The 12,585-nt window shown below is 47.8% G+C and overlaps 1 protein-coding gene across 1 annotated transcript in view; it reads left to right on the forward strand.

Annotated features, from left to right (window-relative positions):
- Sugp1 (SURP and G-patch domain containing 1) overlaps positions 1-9,552 on the forward strand; it is a 32,179-nt gene extending 22,627 nt beyond the window's left edge. Inside the window, exons 9-14 of the mRNA XM_004665995.2 lie at positions 6,347-6,453; positions 6,925-7,102; positions 7,380-7,486; positions 8,590-8,735; positions 9,087-9,216; positions 9,396-9,552. Of these exons, the coding sequence (XP_004666052.2) occupies positions 6,347-6,453; positions 6,925-7,102; positions 7,380-7,486; positions 8,590-8,735; positions 9,087-9,216; positions 9,396-9,422 (695 nt within the window). The 3' untranslated portion in view covers positions 9,423-9,552. The remainder of the gene's footprint in view (positions 1-6,346; positions 6,454-6,924; positions 7,103-7,379; positions 7,487-8,589; positions 8,736-9,086; positions 9,217-9,395) is intronic.
- The last annotated feature ends 3,033 nt before the right edge of the window (positions 9,553-12,585 follow it).

Genomic DNA, 12,585 nt, shown 5'->3' on the forward strand with positions numbered 1-12,585 from the left:
GATGTATGTGTGGGGTCAGAGGTTTTTTGTTGTTTTTTTCCATGTTGGGTCTCTCACTCTATCCCAGGCTGACCTGGAGGTCACTCTGCAGTCTCAGGCTAGCCACAAATTCAGAGCAGTCCTCCTACATTCTTTGCCTCCTGAGAGCTAGGATTAAAGGCATGCATTGCCACAACTGGCTCCTACTGTAGTTTTGACCTGCCTCTCCTTAATCACTAATGGTGTGACTGTGCTCCCCATCCTGGTCATTTGTGAAGCTTCTGCACATATTTTGTTTATTCCTTTGCCTGTTTCTAAGTCCTCTTGGGGGTTTTTGTTGCTTAGTTTGTAAGAATTCTTTCTTTTTCTGCTTGAGGCAGGGTCTCCCTATGTAGTCTAGGCTGGCCTGTTAAATTTAGGTCTCTGGTACATTTTAAGTTAATTTTTGTAAACAGTGTGGCATAGGAGTCCAACTTCATTCTTTTACTGTGGAGATTGAGTTTTCCAAGCAACATTTGAAGGGGCTGTTCTTTCCCTATTGCATAGTCATGACACCCTTGTAAAAAGTCAGAGGCAGCTAGGTGTGGTGGCACACATCTTTTTTTTTTCCTAGAAGGAAAAAAAATCAATATTTAGTATTATTTCCTTCAAGGATAAAAGTCTTGTTCTAGTTTAAGTTTCATTCAAAAGCAGCTTTTTTTTTTCCATTAGAGCAAAACAGCATGATTAGATATTAAATTATTTCACATGTGCCTTGAGGTTACTCTCAAATGCATACACTATTTATTTGTACTATTTCTTGGACTTTAGCACATGTTGGCCACTAGTTTTTAGTACACTATCTTACTGTATATAGACAGTGAACTTTTTTGAAACTAACCAAAATGTAGATAACACAATAGGCAACGCTTTCCTTCTTCGCTTTGCAATAACAAGCATTTACCTCAGCAACTTGAAACACGCCTTTATTTTCCATCAGTACACTGACTTTATTCAGAAATGTAAACGCCCCTGGATTTGAAGACTGGGTCTCATTAACAAGTGGCTTCCTTCTTCATATAGTCCATCACTGACCAGTGTCGGCTTCTGTGTAACCTAAGCTCTGAATGGAGCAGGTACAGGACTGACTACTGCCAGGGAGAAGGTAACAGCAGTGGGCAGAGATGTGAACTGAAGACATGTGGCTGCAGTGGGTAGGAGGGCTCGAGCCCAGACCCAGCATCATTACAGAGTGGGGAGCCAATGCTGTGCATTCTAAGAAGGGCTAGTCAGTTTTAAGACCTCACAGAATTTACTTCTCTTCATAAAACACATGCTACTTTAAAAGCAGGCTACCATTTTCATTAATAAACAGCATTTGATATATAAAGTCCTTAAATCAGGCTTAGTAAAAATTGAACCTCCAATAGGAGGAGGATACACAAAATTTTGCATTGCTGTAGCCAGTCAGATGTAGTATGTGAGGGCCTCCCAGTACTTAATAATTTCCCACTATGAGCGGTAGTTAATGCGTTTGTTACTGAACAGAAAAGTCCGGCAGCTCAGATCGCTTTGCTCATCAGTCTTTTCTGGTGATTTTTATCCCATGGTTCCCAACACAGTGTGCAGGATGAGCTGGAACGGCAGCGGCATATAAAGGTAGTTAGACTAACAATTTCTGCATAGAGGTGCGAGGATTTTCTGCACACTGAGTAATGAGTAGAACCTTTCCACAGTGGCTCAAACACTTTACATTTTGTTTCCACCATTAACTCACTCAACTGATGAGTGAAACCAAAGTTTTACCTTCTTATTGAACTACATAGGAAGAGAGTATTGCTGTTTTCACCCAGAACAATTTGTGATTCTTTTGAAAAGCACCTTAGGGTTTTTTTTCTGCTGCTTCCAAACTACATATAGTAGACTTTTTTTTTTTTTTGCAATAAATCCCTTCATAACTTTTATTACAGTTCTAGTTTCAGGGCAAATTTCTTTGTTTATGGTACTCCAGGTTATATTGTAACACACATAACCATCAACAGTCTCCGTAAATGAATCAACTTCATGACAAGAGAATTCTGAAAAGGTACACATGTAGGGATAATCCCATACATTGATAGCTGTGCTATGAAAACAAACCTGAAGTTTCCTAATCAACATTTGTATTTAATTTTCAAATGAAGGCATGAAGCGCTGCTTCCCACCAACTGAAAGGTATCTAAAAACCTCACTGCGGGAAGACACCTGGATGTCCAAACAACCAGTAACTCGCCATTCACCAATAATCTGCTCTTTTATACTACTTTAAAATTGGAAACAAAGCCTCCTTCAGCCTGGCCCCCTGTAACCTACTATGCATAAAGAGGCCCAAGCAGTTTCCCTCCAGGGTCAATGAACACTTCCTACCAATAGTAAGTCTCCCCTTATTACAGATATTGGAACTCTATGGTTACATGGGCAAGTCAATCAAGAGGGCTGAGACGACAGCTGGGCATATTTTAATGTGTGTATTTCTACAGTTTGTCTTTGTGGCACACATCTTTAATCCTAGCACTTAGGAGGTAAAAGTAGGAGGGTCACTGTGGGTTCAAGACCAGCCTGAGACTACATAGTGACTTCCAGGTCGGCCTGGGCTAGAGTGAAACCCTATCTGGAAACCCCTGTCTCCCAACCAAAAAAAAAAAAAAAAAAAGTGATATATATAAGGCTGGGTGTGAACACTTGCCTGTCATTCATTGCAAAACTCTGTGTTTTCCAGGCGTTGTGGTGCATACCTTTAATCCCAGCTTGAGAGGCAGAGTTAGGAAGATCGCTGTGAGTTTGAGGATAGCCTGAGACTAATTCCAGGCCATCCTGGGCTAGAGCAAAGACCCTACCTCGAAAAACCAAAAAAAAAATTTTTATTTCAAGGCAGGGCCTAGCTCTAGCCCAGGCTGACCTGGAACTCACTAGGTAAGCTCAGGGTGGCCATGAACTCATGGTGATCCTCCTACTTCTGCCTTCTGAGTGCTGGGATTAAAGGCATGCATCATCACGCCTAGCTTCTGAGCTTGACTTTTGCTCTGTGGCACAGAGGAAGCAACAGGGTTCAAGGCCAGCCTGAGACTACATAGTGACATCCAGGGTACCCTATCTGGAAACCCCTCAGCCCCTCCCCCCCAAAAAAAAAGTGGTATATGTATGGCTGGGTGTGACTCAGTGATGAGCACTTGCCCGTCACTCATTGCAAAACTCATTTGCCAGGCGTGGTGGCACACGCCTTTAATCCCAGCACTGAGGCAGAGGTAGGAGGATTGCCATGAGTTCAAGACCACCCTGAGTCTACATAGTGAGTTCCAGGTCAGCCTGGGCTAAAGTGAGACCCTGTCTTGAAAAACCATAAAAAGGGCTGGAGGGATGGCTTAGCGGTTAAGGCATTTGCCTGCAAAGCCAAAGTACCCAGGTTCAATTCCCTGGGACCCACATTAGCCAGATGCACAAGGTGGCGCATGTGTCTGGAGTTTGTTTGCAGTGGCTGGAGGCCCTAGCATGCCCATTCTCTCTCTCTTCCCTCTTTCTCTCTGTCAAATAAATAAATAAAATATTTTATAAAAATTGGGTCTATGCCAGGTGCACACCTTTAATCCCAGCACTTGGAAGACACAGGTAGGAGGATTGCTGTACATTCAAGGCCACCCTAAGACTATATAGTTCCAGATCAGCCTGGGCTAGAATGAGACCTACCTCAAAAAAAAAAAAAAATTAGAGCAGAAGAGATGGCTTAGTTAAGGTGCTTGCCTGCAAAGCCCAAGGACCCACCAGGTTCCATTTCCCAGGATCTACATAAACCAGATAGATGCACAAGGTGCACATGCATCTGGAGTTCTTTGCTATGACCGAAGGCCCTGGCATGCCCATTCTCTCTCTCTCACTCTACCTATTTCTCTCTGTCTCTCAAATAAATAAAAAAAATTAAAAATAAATATTAAAAAAAAAAAGGGCCAGATGTGGTGGCACACACCTTTAATCCCAGCTCTTGAGAGGCAGAAGTAGGAGGATTGCTGTGAGTCCAAGGCCACCTTGAGACTACACAATGAAATCCAGGTCAGCCTGGCCTAGAATGAGACCCTACCTCAAAATAAATAAATAAATAAACCAACCAACCAGCCAACCTCTGGGTTCCATTCCCAGCACTGCACAAGAAAAATAGACATTAGAGTGGCATGTTGAATTGTCTATCCCTTATTGCAGGAGTATTTCTTCCTTCATTGCTGTCAAGTTCTGCTTCAAGTGCTTGGGGGTTCTGTTGCTAGGTGTGTGTAGGTTTATAATTGTTCTATCTTCCTTCTGTATGAACCTTTTATCAACATATGACTTTCTTTTTGGTGTTATTAACCTGTTTTTTTCTTTTTTTTTACTTGTGTATCTATAATGTGGTATATGTGTGGTGTAAGCATGTATATGTGCCCTTGTGGCATCCTCACCTACAGAGGAGGGTGCTTGTCTGTAGTGGTTGGAACAGAATGTTGGGCATCCTGCTCCATTCTTCCTCTTGCTCTTATTTTGAGTCAGAGTCTCTTGGTGATACCAGAGCTTGCTGCTTTTTTCATGAGTCAGCAATTCCCTGGTCTTTCCTTTGTGGGACTTGGTGTTAAAGGTACATGTGCCCATGCCCATCTATTTATGTGGGATCCACAGAATCAAACTCGGGTAGTTTTTGGGTCCCTCAGGCCCTCATGCTTGTGCAGGAAGAGCACTTCACCACTGAGCTATCTCTAGCCCATCATTAACTTTTTGACTTAGTCAATCTTGTCTGACGCTGATATAGCCCTCCCAGATTTCTTGGTTACTGTTTACATGCAGTATCTATTTCCATCCTTTCTGTCAACCTGTGTGTATCAGTGGATCTGAAGTTAGTTTCTGCTCTCTGTTAAACTTTGAAGCACATAGATTCCTTTTGTGTCATTGAAAGTTCAGTAATGCATAATGAGAAACACCATGCCTGCTAGTTTTGCATTTATTTGACCTTTCCTCCCCATAGCAGTTTGAAGATAACCAATATGAGGCCTGGTCTCATTTTCTAGCCAGCCTGGATTCTCTGTTACCATTTCTGCAGCAGTGGCTGAGAGGCCATCTCAGATTGTTGTGCTGGCTCTCATGCAGCCTATCCCATGTGAAGAATCATCCTCTCCCTTCCCCACCTTGACACAGAGGAGCACAAGGGAATCACATGTGTCCTGCTGTTACTTGCATTTGCAAGAGGACAATGAAGAGGGAAGGCAGGGCTGGGTAACATGTTAGCCCTTGTTGTCTACCCTGAGGGCCACTTTCTTACTTGATAATATTCTGCTTCCAAGGGCTTCAGAGATTCTAGGTCAGGGAGAAAAGCTCCTAAATGAATATTCTAGTACTTGCTAGACAGAAACTCCAGCCAGGGTTGAGGGCTCAGGATCAGCCTGTCACTCAAGGTTGAGCCCTTCTGTCAGCTATAGAGGGTGCTCAGCCTGGAACTTTGCTCCAGTGTGGGTACCCCTGCTCTGAGGGACCTATCTGCACCCCCATAAGTGCTCAGTGATAGAATGACCTAAGAAGAAGAGGGACCACTCAAGACCTCCTTGTGTGCACTCTCTCAATGTTCCCCTTACCAGTAGATATCCTCCAAGCTCCCAAGCAGAGATTAGGGGCCTAGAAACACCCATGACAAGTGTGTGTACTGGGGGTAGAAACCAGGGTCTCATGCCAAGTGGGCAGATGTTCCATCTGAGCTTCACCCCAGCCCGGATGGACAGCTCTGAAGGGCAAACTTTATCTTCATGATTTAACTCTTTCCACCCTCCCTGAGAGCTCTGTAGGTACCACCACATGGCTTCCTTCCCCAGGGTGATGGTTTCTGCCACCTAGATGGGGCAACACAATGTCTTTCTGAGGATCAGCCTGGCTGGCTCCAGCCGAGTTCCAGAACTGATGCCAAATTAAATGTCAGGAGCTTTGAGAATTGTTGGCTGCCTGCCTGAAGTACTGAGGGGCCACCTAGAAGAGTCTCTACACAGCAGTCTTACACTAGACCCAAACCTATTATATCTGTGCCAGATCCTTGTTAGCTGTTGGGCTGCCTTCTGGGAAGCACAGGCATGGACACATACACCTATCAGTTGCTCTCTTTGGCTTTGTTCATTAGCTGTGTGATACTGAATGAGAACCCACCCTCTCTGGTGCCTGGTGTCCACATCTATGTCTGGGGAGTCAAGCCTTCCTGAAGAAGATAGGTCATCAGTATCCATCAGTCCCCAGTGTCAGTAAAGGCCCCTGAAGGTCCTTACAGAGTAGTGAGGCTGACAAAACAGGATTGGAGTACCCTGTCCTGGGTGGCTTTGATACTAATTTTCTGTCATATATCTTTGGTCTCCAGTTCAGGATCTCAAGGGGCTCGGCTATGAGAAGGGGAAGCCCGTGGGGCTGGTGGGTGTCACTGAGCTGTCTGATGCACAGAAGAAGCAGCTGAAGGAGCAACAGGAGGTAAGGCCACCGGGCCTGGGAAACAATTGGCTGGGTCACTCGATGTGTCCATGTATGCAAGCCTCTTAGAGAAGGAGTTGGGATAGGTGGGTTCCTTAGCCATTGGCATGTACCCACCCAGAGTCCTCTTGCTGCGCAGGAGATGCCAACCTGAGGGCTGAGCTTCCTCCTAATGGTCTCCCATTTCCATGTCCTTCCCTAGCTTCCTCTTGTGTTAAGTACAGGAGAGATCTGTGACTACAGACCTTGAGTGATCCAAGGGCCCCTGAGCACAGCATTCCCTGGGGCTCAACTGAGCCCCTGTCTCTGGGACCGTTGACCTGGACTGCAACCCAGTGGTAGCCCCCTGAGGGGCTTGTCTGTCCTCATTCAGTGCTGAGTGGTCCCAGAGCTCCATGCAATGCTAGGACTGAGGATTCTGGTGACGAGCATGGCCACATCTGTTTTCATTGCCCTTACTCATGGCCACAGATGCAGCAGATGTATGATATGATCATGCAGCACAAGCGTGCCATGCAGGACATGCAGCTGCTGTGGGAGAAGGCTCTGCAGCAGCACCAGCATGGCTACGACAGTGATGAGGAGGTGGACAGTGAGCTGGGCACCTGGGAGCACCAGCTGCGGCGCATGGAGATGGACAAAACTCGGGGTGTGTAAGGTGGAAGGGGTTGGGGGACTTCCCTCAGGCACTGCACCTGCCCAGTACCCACTTCTCCACCAGGCCACACTGGTGCTGGGGCCAGATGCTCAACCCCTCTGCCTTGGTCCTTGCTGCTGGGGGGGGCGGGGATCATGTGAGCCACATCAATGCTGTTGGTGCTTGGCTGGAACACTTTGGTTCCTGAGCCAACTAGGAAGGGGAGCCATCCATTTCTCTTCCACCCCCCACCTTCTCTTGCCACTCACCTCCCCACCTCCCTGTGCAGAGTGGGCCGAGCAGCTGACTAAGATGGGTCGAGGAAAGCACTTCATTGGGGACTTCCTGCCTCCTGACGAGCTGGAGAAATTCATGGAGACCTTCAAGGCTTTGAAGGTGAGCCCAGAGTGCACTCCTAGCCTGCACTCCCAAGTGGCCCACCTTCTTGCAAACTGTCTGTGGCAAGTGCCCCGGGTAGGAAATTAACAAACTGCAGCTCAGCTGCTGCTCCAGAAACATTTCTAGCTATGGAAACAGTGCCTGTAATGAAGCCAGTTATGTGCCTGACAGGCAAAGCTAGTCTTCTAGAAACCTGCAGGCTGGCTTCTAAAACAGGGTTTTTGGGACTGGGGGTATGGCTTAGTGGTTAAGGCACTTGCCTGCAAAGCCAAAAGACTTAGGTTCGATTCTCCAGGACCCATGTAAGCCAGATGCACAAGGTGGCATATGTATCTGAAGTTTGTTTGCAGTGGCTGGAAGCCCTGAATCACCCATTCTCTGTCTGTCTGACTCTCTCTCCCTCAAATAAATAAATAGATAAAATATTTAAAACAGGGTTTTTGAGACAGGGTGTTGCTATATGCCCTAGGTCATCTGAAACTCATGATGTAGACTAAGCCAGCTTGTAACCTAAGCTGTCCTCCTACCAAGTGCTGGGAGTCACCACTGTTGCCCTGAGCACAGTTCAGGATGCTGGCCCTGCCACAGTGAACACCTGAGAAGAGTCAGTGGGCTGATGTGGCAGGAACCACCTCTTTATTTCATTGTATCATCAACTACATCTTCTTAGCATTTTGTATAACAAACTGTTCCTGAGTTGGACATCATGCTTATAGTCCCAGCAGCCACAAAAGCTGAGGCAGGAGGAATTCTTGAATCTAAGATTTGAAACCAGCTTGGGCCAACTACACTTCAGAAATACACACACACACACACACGTTTTAAAACATGAGCTATTCTTTGCTGATAAAGTATTAAATCTTTCTCATAGACAAGGCCTGTGTAGCTTGCCTCCATGCCCTTTTTGACTTGGCTTAGTCCCTTGGGGACCCAGAGAAGGTGAAGAGCTTGATCTGTCCTTATGGAGTCTAAGCTAGTGGGGGCAGGGCACATAGGCAGGTGTTTCCAACTGGACTGAGGCTAGAGGCAGGGTATGGGAAGGTTTGGGAGCCTGAGCTAAGGACCATGGGTGGCTGATTGCCCTTTCACACCTACTGCAGGAGGGCCGTGAGCCAGACTACTCGGAGTACAAGGAATTCAAGCTGACAATTGAGAATATCGGCTACCAGATGCTCATGAAGATGGGCTGGAAGGAGGGCGAGGGGCTGGGCACTGAGGGCCAGGGCATCAAGAACCCAGTGAACAAGTGAGTGCTGATGACCACCTAGTGACTGCCTGGCCCACCCTCACTCCCCTATCAAATGCAGGGGAGCCAATTCCCCTGGGCTTCCTGCCTTATGATGTAGCCAGAAGGTTCCGGAAACTACTGAGAACTGTCCTAGGCATTCACCCTGCCTCTGAGTGCCCTCTCCCACACACACTCAGCTGCACCACTGGGTGGCAAGCCTTGGATACACTTTCTGAGTGGCTTTGCCTCTCACTTGTAGCTCAGGGGGAACAGCTACTGAACTAGTCACAGAAGTCACAGGGTCTAGTGGGCATTTCCTTTCTCCGTTCCCTAGCCTGGGCCCTGCTCATGTTTGCTGGTGTCTCACAGGGGTGCCACCACAGTGGATGGTGCTGGCTTTGGCATTGATCGGCCAGCAGAGCTTTCCAAGGAGGATGATGAGTATGAGGCCTTCCGCAAGAGGATGATGCTGGCCTACCGCTTCCGGCCCAACCCCTTGGTGCGTGTGCTCCTTGCACTTCTGCCTTTGCCCATTCATAGTCCACTGCGGGGTTGTGGAGTTGTACAGGGTCCCTTCTGGCTCCAGAATGATGAGCTGCTATCCGGGAAGTTGTAGAGGGAGGACCTGCAGTTTCCAACTAAAGCTGTCGTCCTTCTGATCTTTTTGGTTACCCACAGAACAATCCCAGACGGCCTTACTACTGAATATTCTGGAAACACACAAGCCTACTTCAGGAACAGTCATCCCTGGACTGTGGAATGTTCTGGCCTGCATCTCTGCTTGTCCTGTTGTCACAAGTGTCTTGCAGTATATTAAAGTCCCAGTACTCACCCACCCAGCAGCCTGCTCCCTGCCGTGGTGAGAAACCTCCCAGCCTCAGCAGTGTGATGGGCAGAAGCTGGTGGAAGGCTCTTTGATGTCTGAGAATTTCTGGAACTCCACCTTGTTCTTGTCCTTTGGATCCAGCTATGGCTGGCTGTGGTTGTGAGGGAGGTTTTGGAGGGCAGACAGGCACAGTTGCTGTCACAGTGGGCACACCTGGGCATAGGTGTGTCAGGACCTCTGGCTTCAAGCTGTGTTGCAGGAGGTTGAGGTGGGGACCAGATAGGACCCAGCTTCTCTCATACCCAAGGGCACACTGCAGCCCTCTTGCTCCCTGACAGGTGGTGGTGTAAGGGCCCAGGGCCTAGCACACAAGCGACCACTGGCTACAGGTCAGGTTCCAAGGCTGTCAGTCCCTGGAAGTCATGCTCTTGGAAACAGCTGTGAGGACAAGGGCTTCGTGCCAATATGTTGGGCACAGCCTTTGTGTGGGGGGGTGGGTGTTGGTGTTAGTGGGGACTATTTGTAGTAGAAAGAAGGGTGGAACAAGCCAAGGTGGATGCCACTTCCCTACTGTTCCCTAGAGCTCACGTCTTTCTTTGCCTGGATCACCCCCAACATGACCTTGATGTTATCAGCTACTCAAGAATCTGAATGCCCACCTTTCTGCTCTATCTCTACTGGAAGAGGATGAGAGACCAAGGGTCCCACCCACTGCTACTGTGGTACCCTGGGGAGTTGGGGCTCCTGAGCCAGCCTGCAATCACACAGTCATTCAGCAAATATTTGAGCTAGTTGTGAACCAAATGAATGAGATCTGCCCCCAAGCAGCCAGTCTGTTGAAGACAAGGGCAAAGGCTGGTCATTCTCTGCAGTGGCTGCTGACTGAGCAGCTACAAAAGCTACCAGGAGGCTGGGCCATGGTGAATACTAGGGAATGTGTTTCGAGGGACCCAGTGACCAGGAAGGTCACAGTCAACAGCAGAGTGGAAGCTGGGGTGCATGCCCTTCCATCTCCCTCTGTGGCTATCAGGACTGTGGCATGGCAAGAGATGAGCAAGGTTTAGCATAGGTGTCTACATGGAGATTCCCAGGTGCCCTGTTATCAACTGGCCCAAGTCACCTTTCCATTGAGTTCTCTATAACCTGGAGGCCAACTAAGGTGAGTTTCCCCAACTCCCATCCCCACAGGGAAAGGAGGCAGGGCTCCAAATGCTGCATGCATACACTGTGGCAGGAGGGCCCTAGGGGCCAACCTGCTGCAAGAATGTGGGGGAAGGGCCATTTCTGACAGGAGGCCAACCTGAGGGTAGGTGGCACCACTCACTTTGCTGTTTACAGCAGCACAAGTCCTCCATGTGTGCAAGAGCAAGGGGCTGGTTGAATATGCTGACAAACAAGTGCTTTCCAGTGGCAGACAGTACAGTGCCCAGCCTATTCCAGCTGCTCCTGCACCCTGCCTAGGCGCCTCCAGCTGTTCAGAACCCCATACCACTTACAGAAGTCTCAGAGCCAACCCTCCAGTCCGCCTCCCTTCCCACCACACCCAGCCCACTGCCCAGCTCCATTCTTGAGCCTGTGATTGCCAGGGGACTCCCAGACAGCTACATCCAGCTTGCCTTCCCCTACCCAAGGCCTTTATGGAGTTAGTCCCCCCTCTGAACTTCACACTTGTACACTTGATGTGGTCACCTTGAGATAATTCAAATCCAAGTGCAATGAGGCTCATTTTGCCCCCAAGTGGACATGGTTACTCATAAGTGCACACCTGCAGTGTGGTCTCCATCCTGAAGGGATGACAGTGATGTGGAAATGTGAGGGGTTAAAGAGGGGCCTCTCCGCAGTAAAGTTGGGACCGAGTGAATTCCAGGTCAGCCTAGGCTAGAGTGAGACTGAGCCTCAGAGAGAAAAAGAGAAAAGTCAGGGTGCCTCATGTCTTATCATCCCAGCAATAAGGAGGTTACAGGAAGAGGATGGTGAGCTCCAGACTACTCTGGAATATCCTGTCTCAAAAATCCAAGAGTAGGCCGAGGTAGGAGGATTGCTAGAAGTCTGAGGCCAGCCTTACAGAAAGCTTCAGATCAGCCGGGACTAGAATGAGACCCTGCCTCAAATAAATAAATAAATCCTTGGTCTGGAGAGATGTCTCAGTGATTAAGGCACTTTCCTGCAAAGCCTAACAACCCTAGTTTGATTCCCCAGTACCCACACAAAACCATATTCACAAAGTGGTGCATGCATTTGGAGCGATGGCTTAGCCGTTAAGGTGCTTGCCTGAGAAGCCTAAGGACCTAGGTTTGATTCCCTAGTACCCAGGTAAGCCAGACGCACAAGGTGGCACATGCAGCTGGAGTTCATTTGCAGTAGCTACAGGCACTTGAGCACCCATTCTCTCCCTCCCTCTCTCTTCCCTCTGAAAATAAGCAAATAAATAAAATACTTTAAAAAAAAAAGTCTAAGAGGGCTGGAGAGATGGCTTAACAGTTAAGGTGCTTGCCTGTGAAGTCCAAGGACCCAGGTTTGACTCCAGGTCCCACATAAGCCAGATGCACAAGGTCGCACATGCGCACAGGGTGGCACAAGTATCTGGAGTTTGATTACAGTGGCTGGAGGCTCTAGCACACGTATTTTCGCCCTCTCCCTCTCGTTCTCTCATGAAAAAAATTACAAAAAAGTCCAAAAGAGGTGGAGGAAGGAAAGCAAACTAGGGGAGAATGGGGAAAGAAAACATAAGTTTAAAAGATACCATAATGGAAATACTTTATATGCTAATTTTTAAAACTATTTTATTCACTTGTTTATTTCAGAGAGAGCTAGAGAATAGGTGTGCAGGGCCTCTAACTACTGTAATCAAACTGCAGATGCATGCACCACCTTGTGCATCTGGCTTACATGGGTACTGGGGAATCAAACCTGGGTCATTAAGCTTCGGAGGCAAACTCCTTAACCGCTAAAGTATCTCTCCAGTCCTGTATGCTAATTTAAAAAGAAAAAAAGACAAGACCTTGCAAGGCCTGGGGAAATAGCAAAGAGGAAAAAAGTGCA

Source organism: Jaculus jaculus, chromosome 1, assembly GCF_020740685.1.
Source record: "Jaculus jaculus isolate mJacJac1 chromosome 1, mJacJac1.mat.Y.cur, whole genome shotgun sequence".
NCBI lineage: Eukaryota > Metazoa > Chordata > Mammalia > Rodentia > Dipodidae > Jaculus > Jaculus jaculus.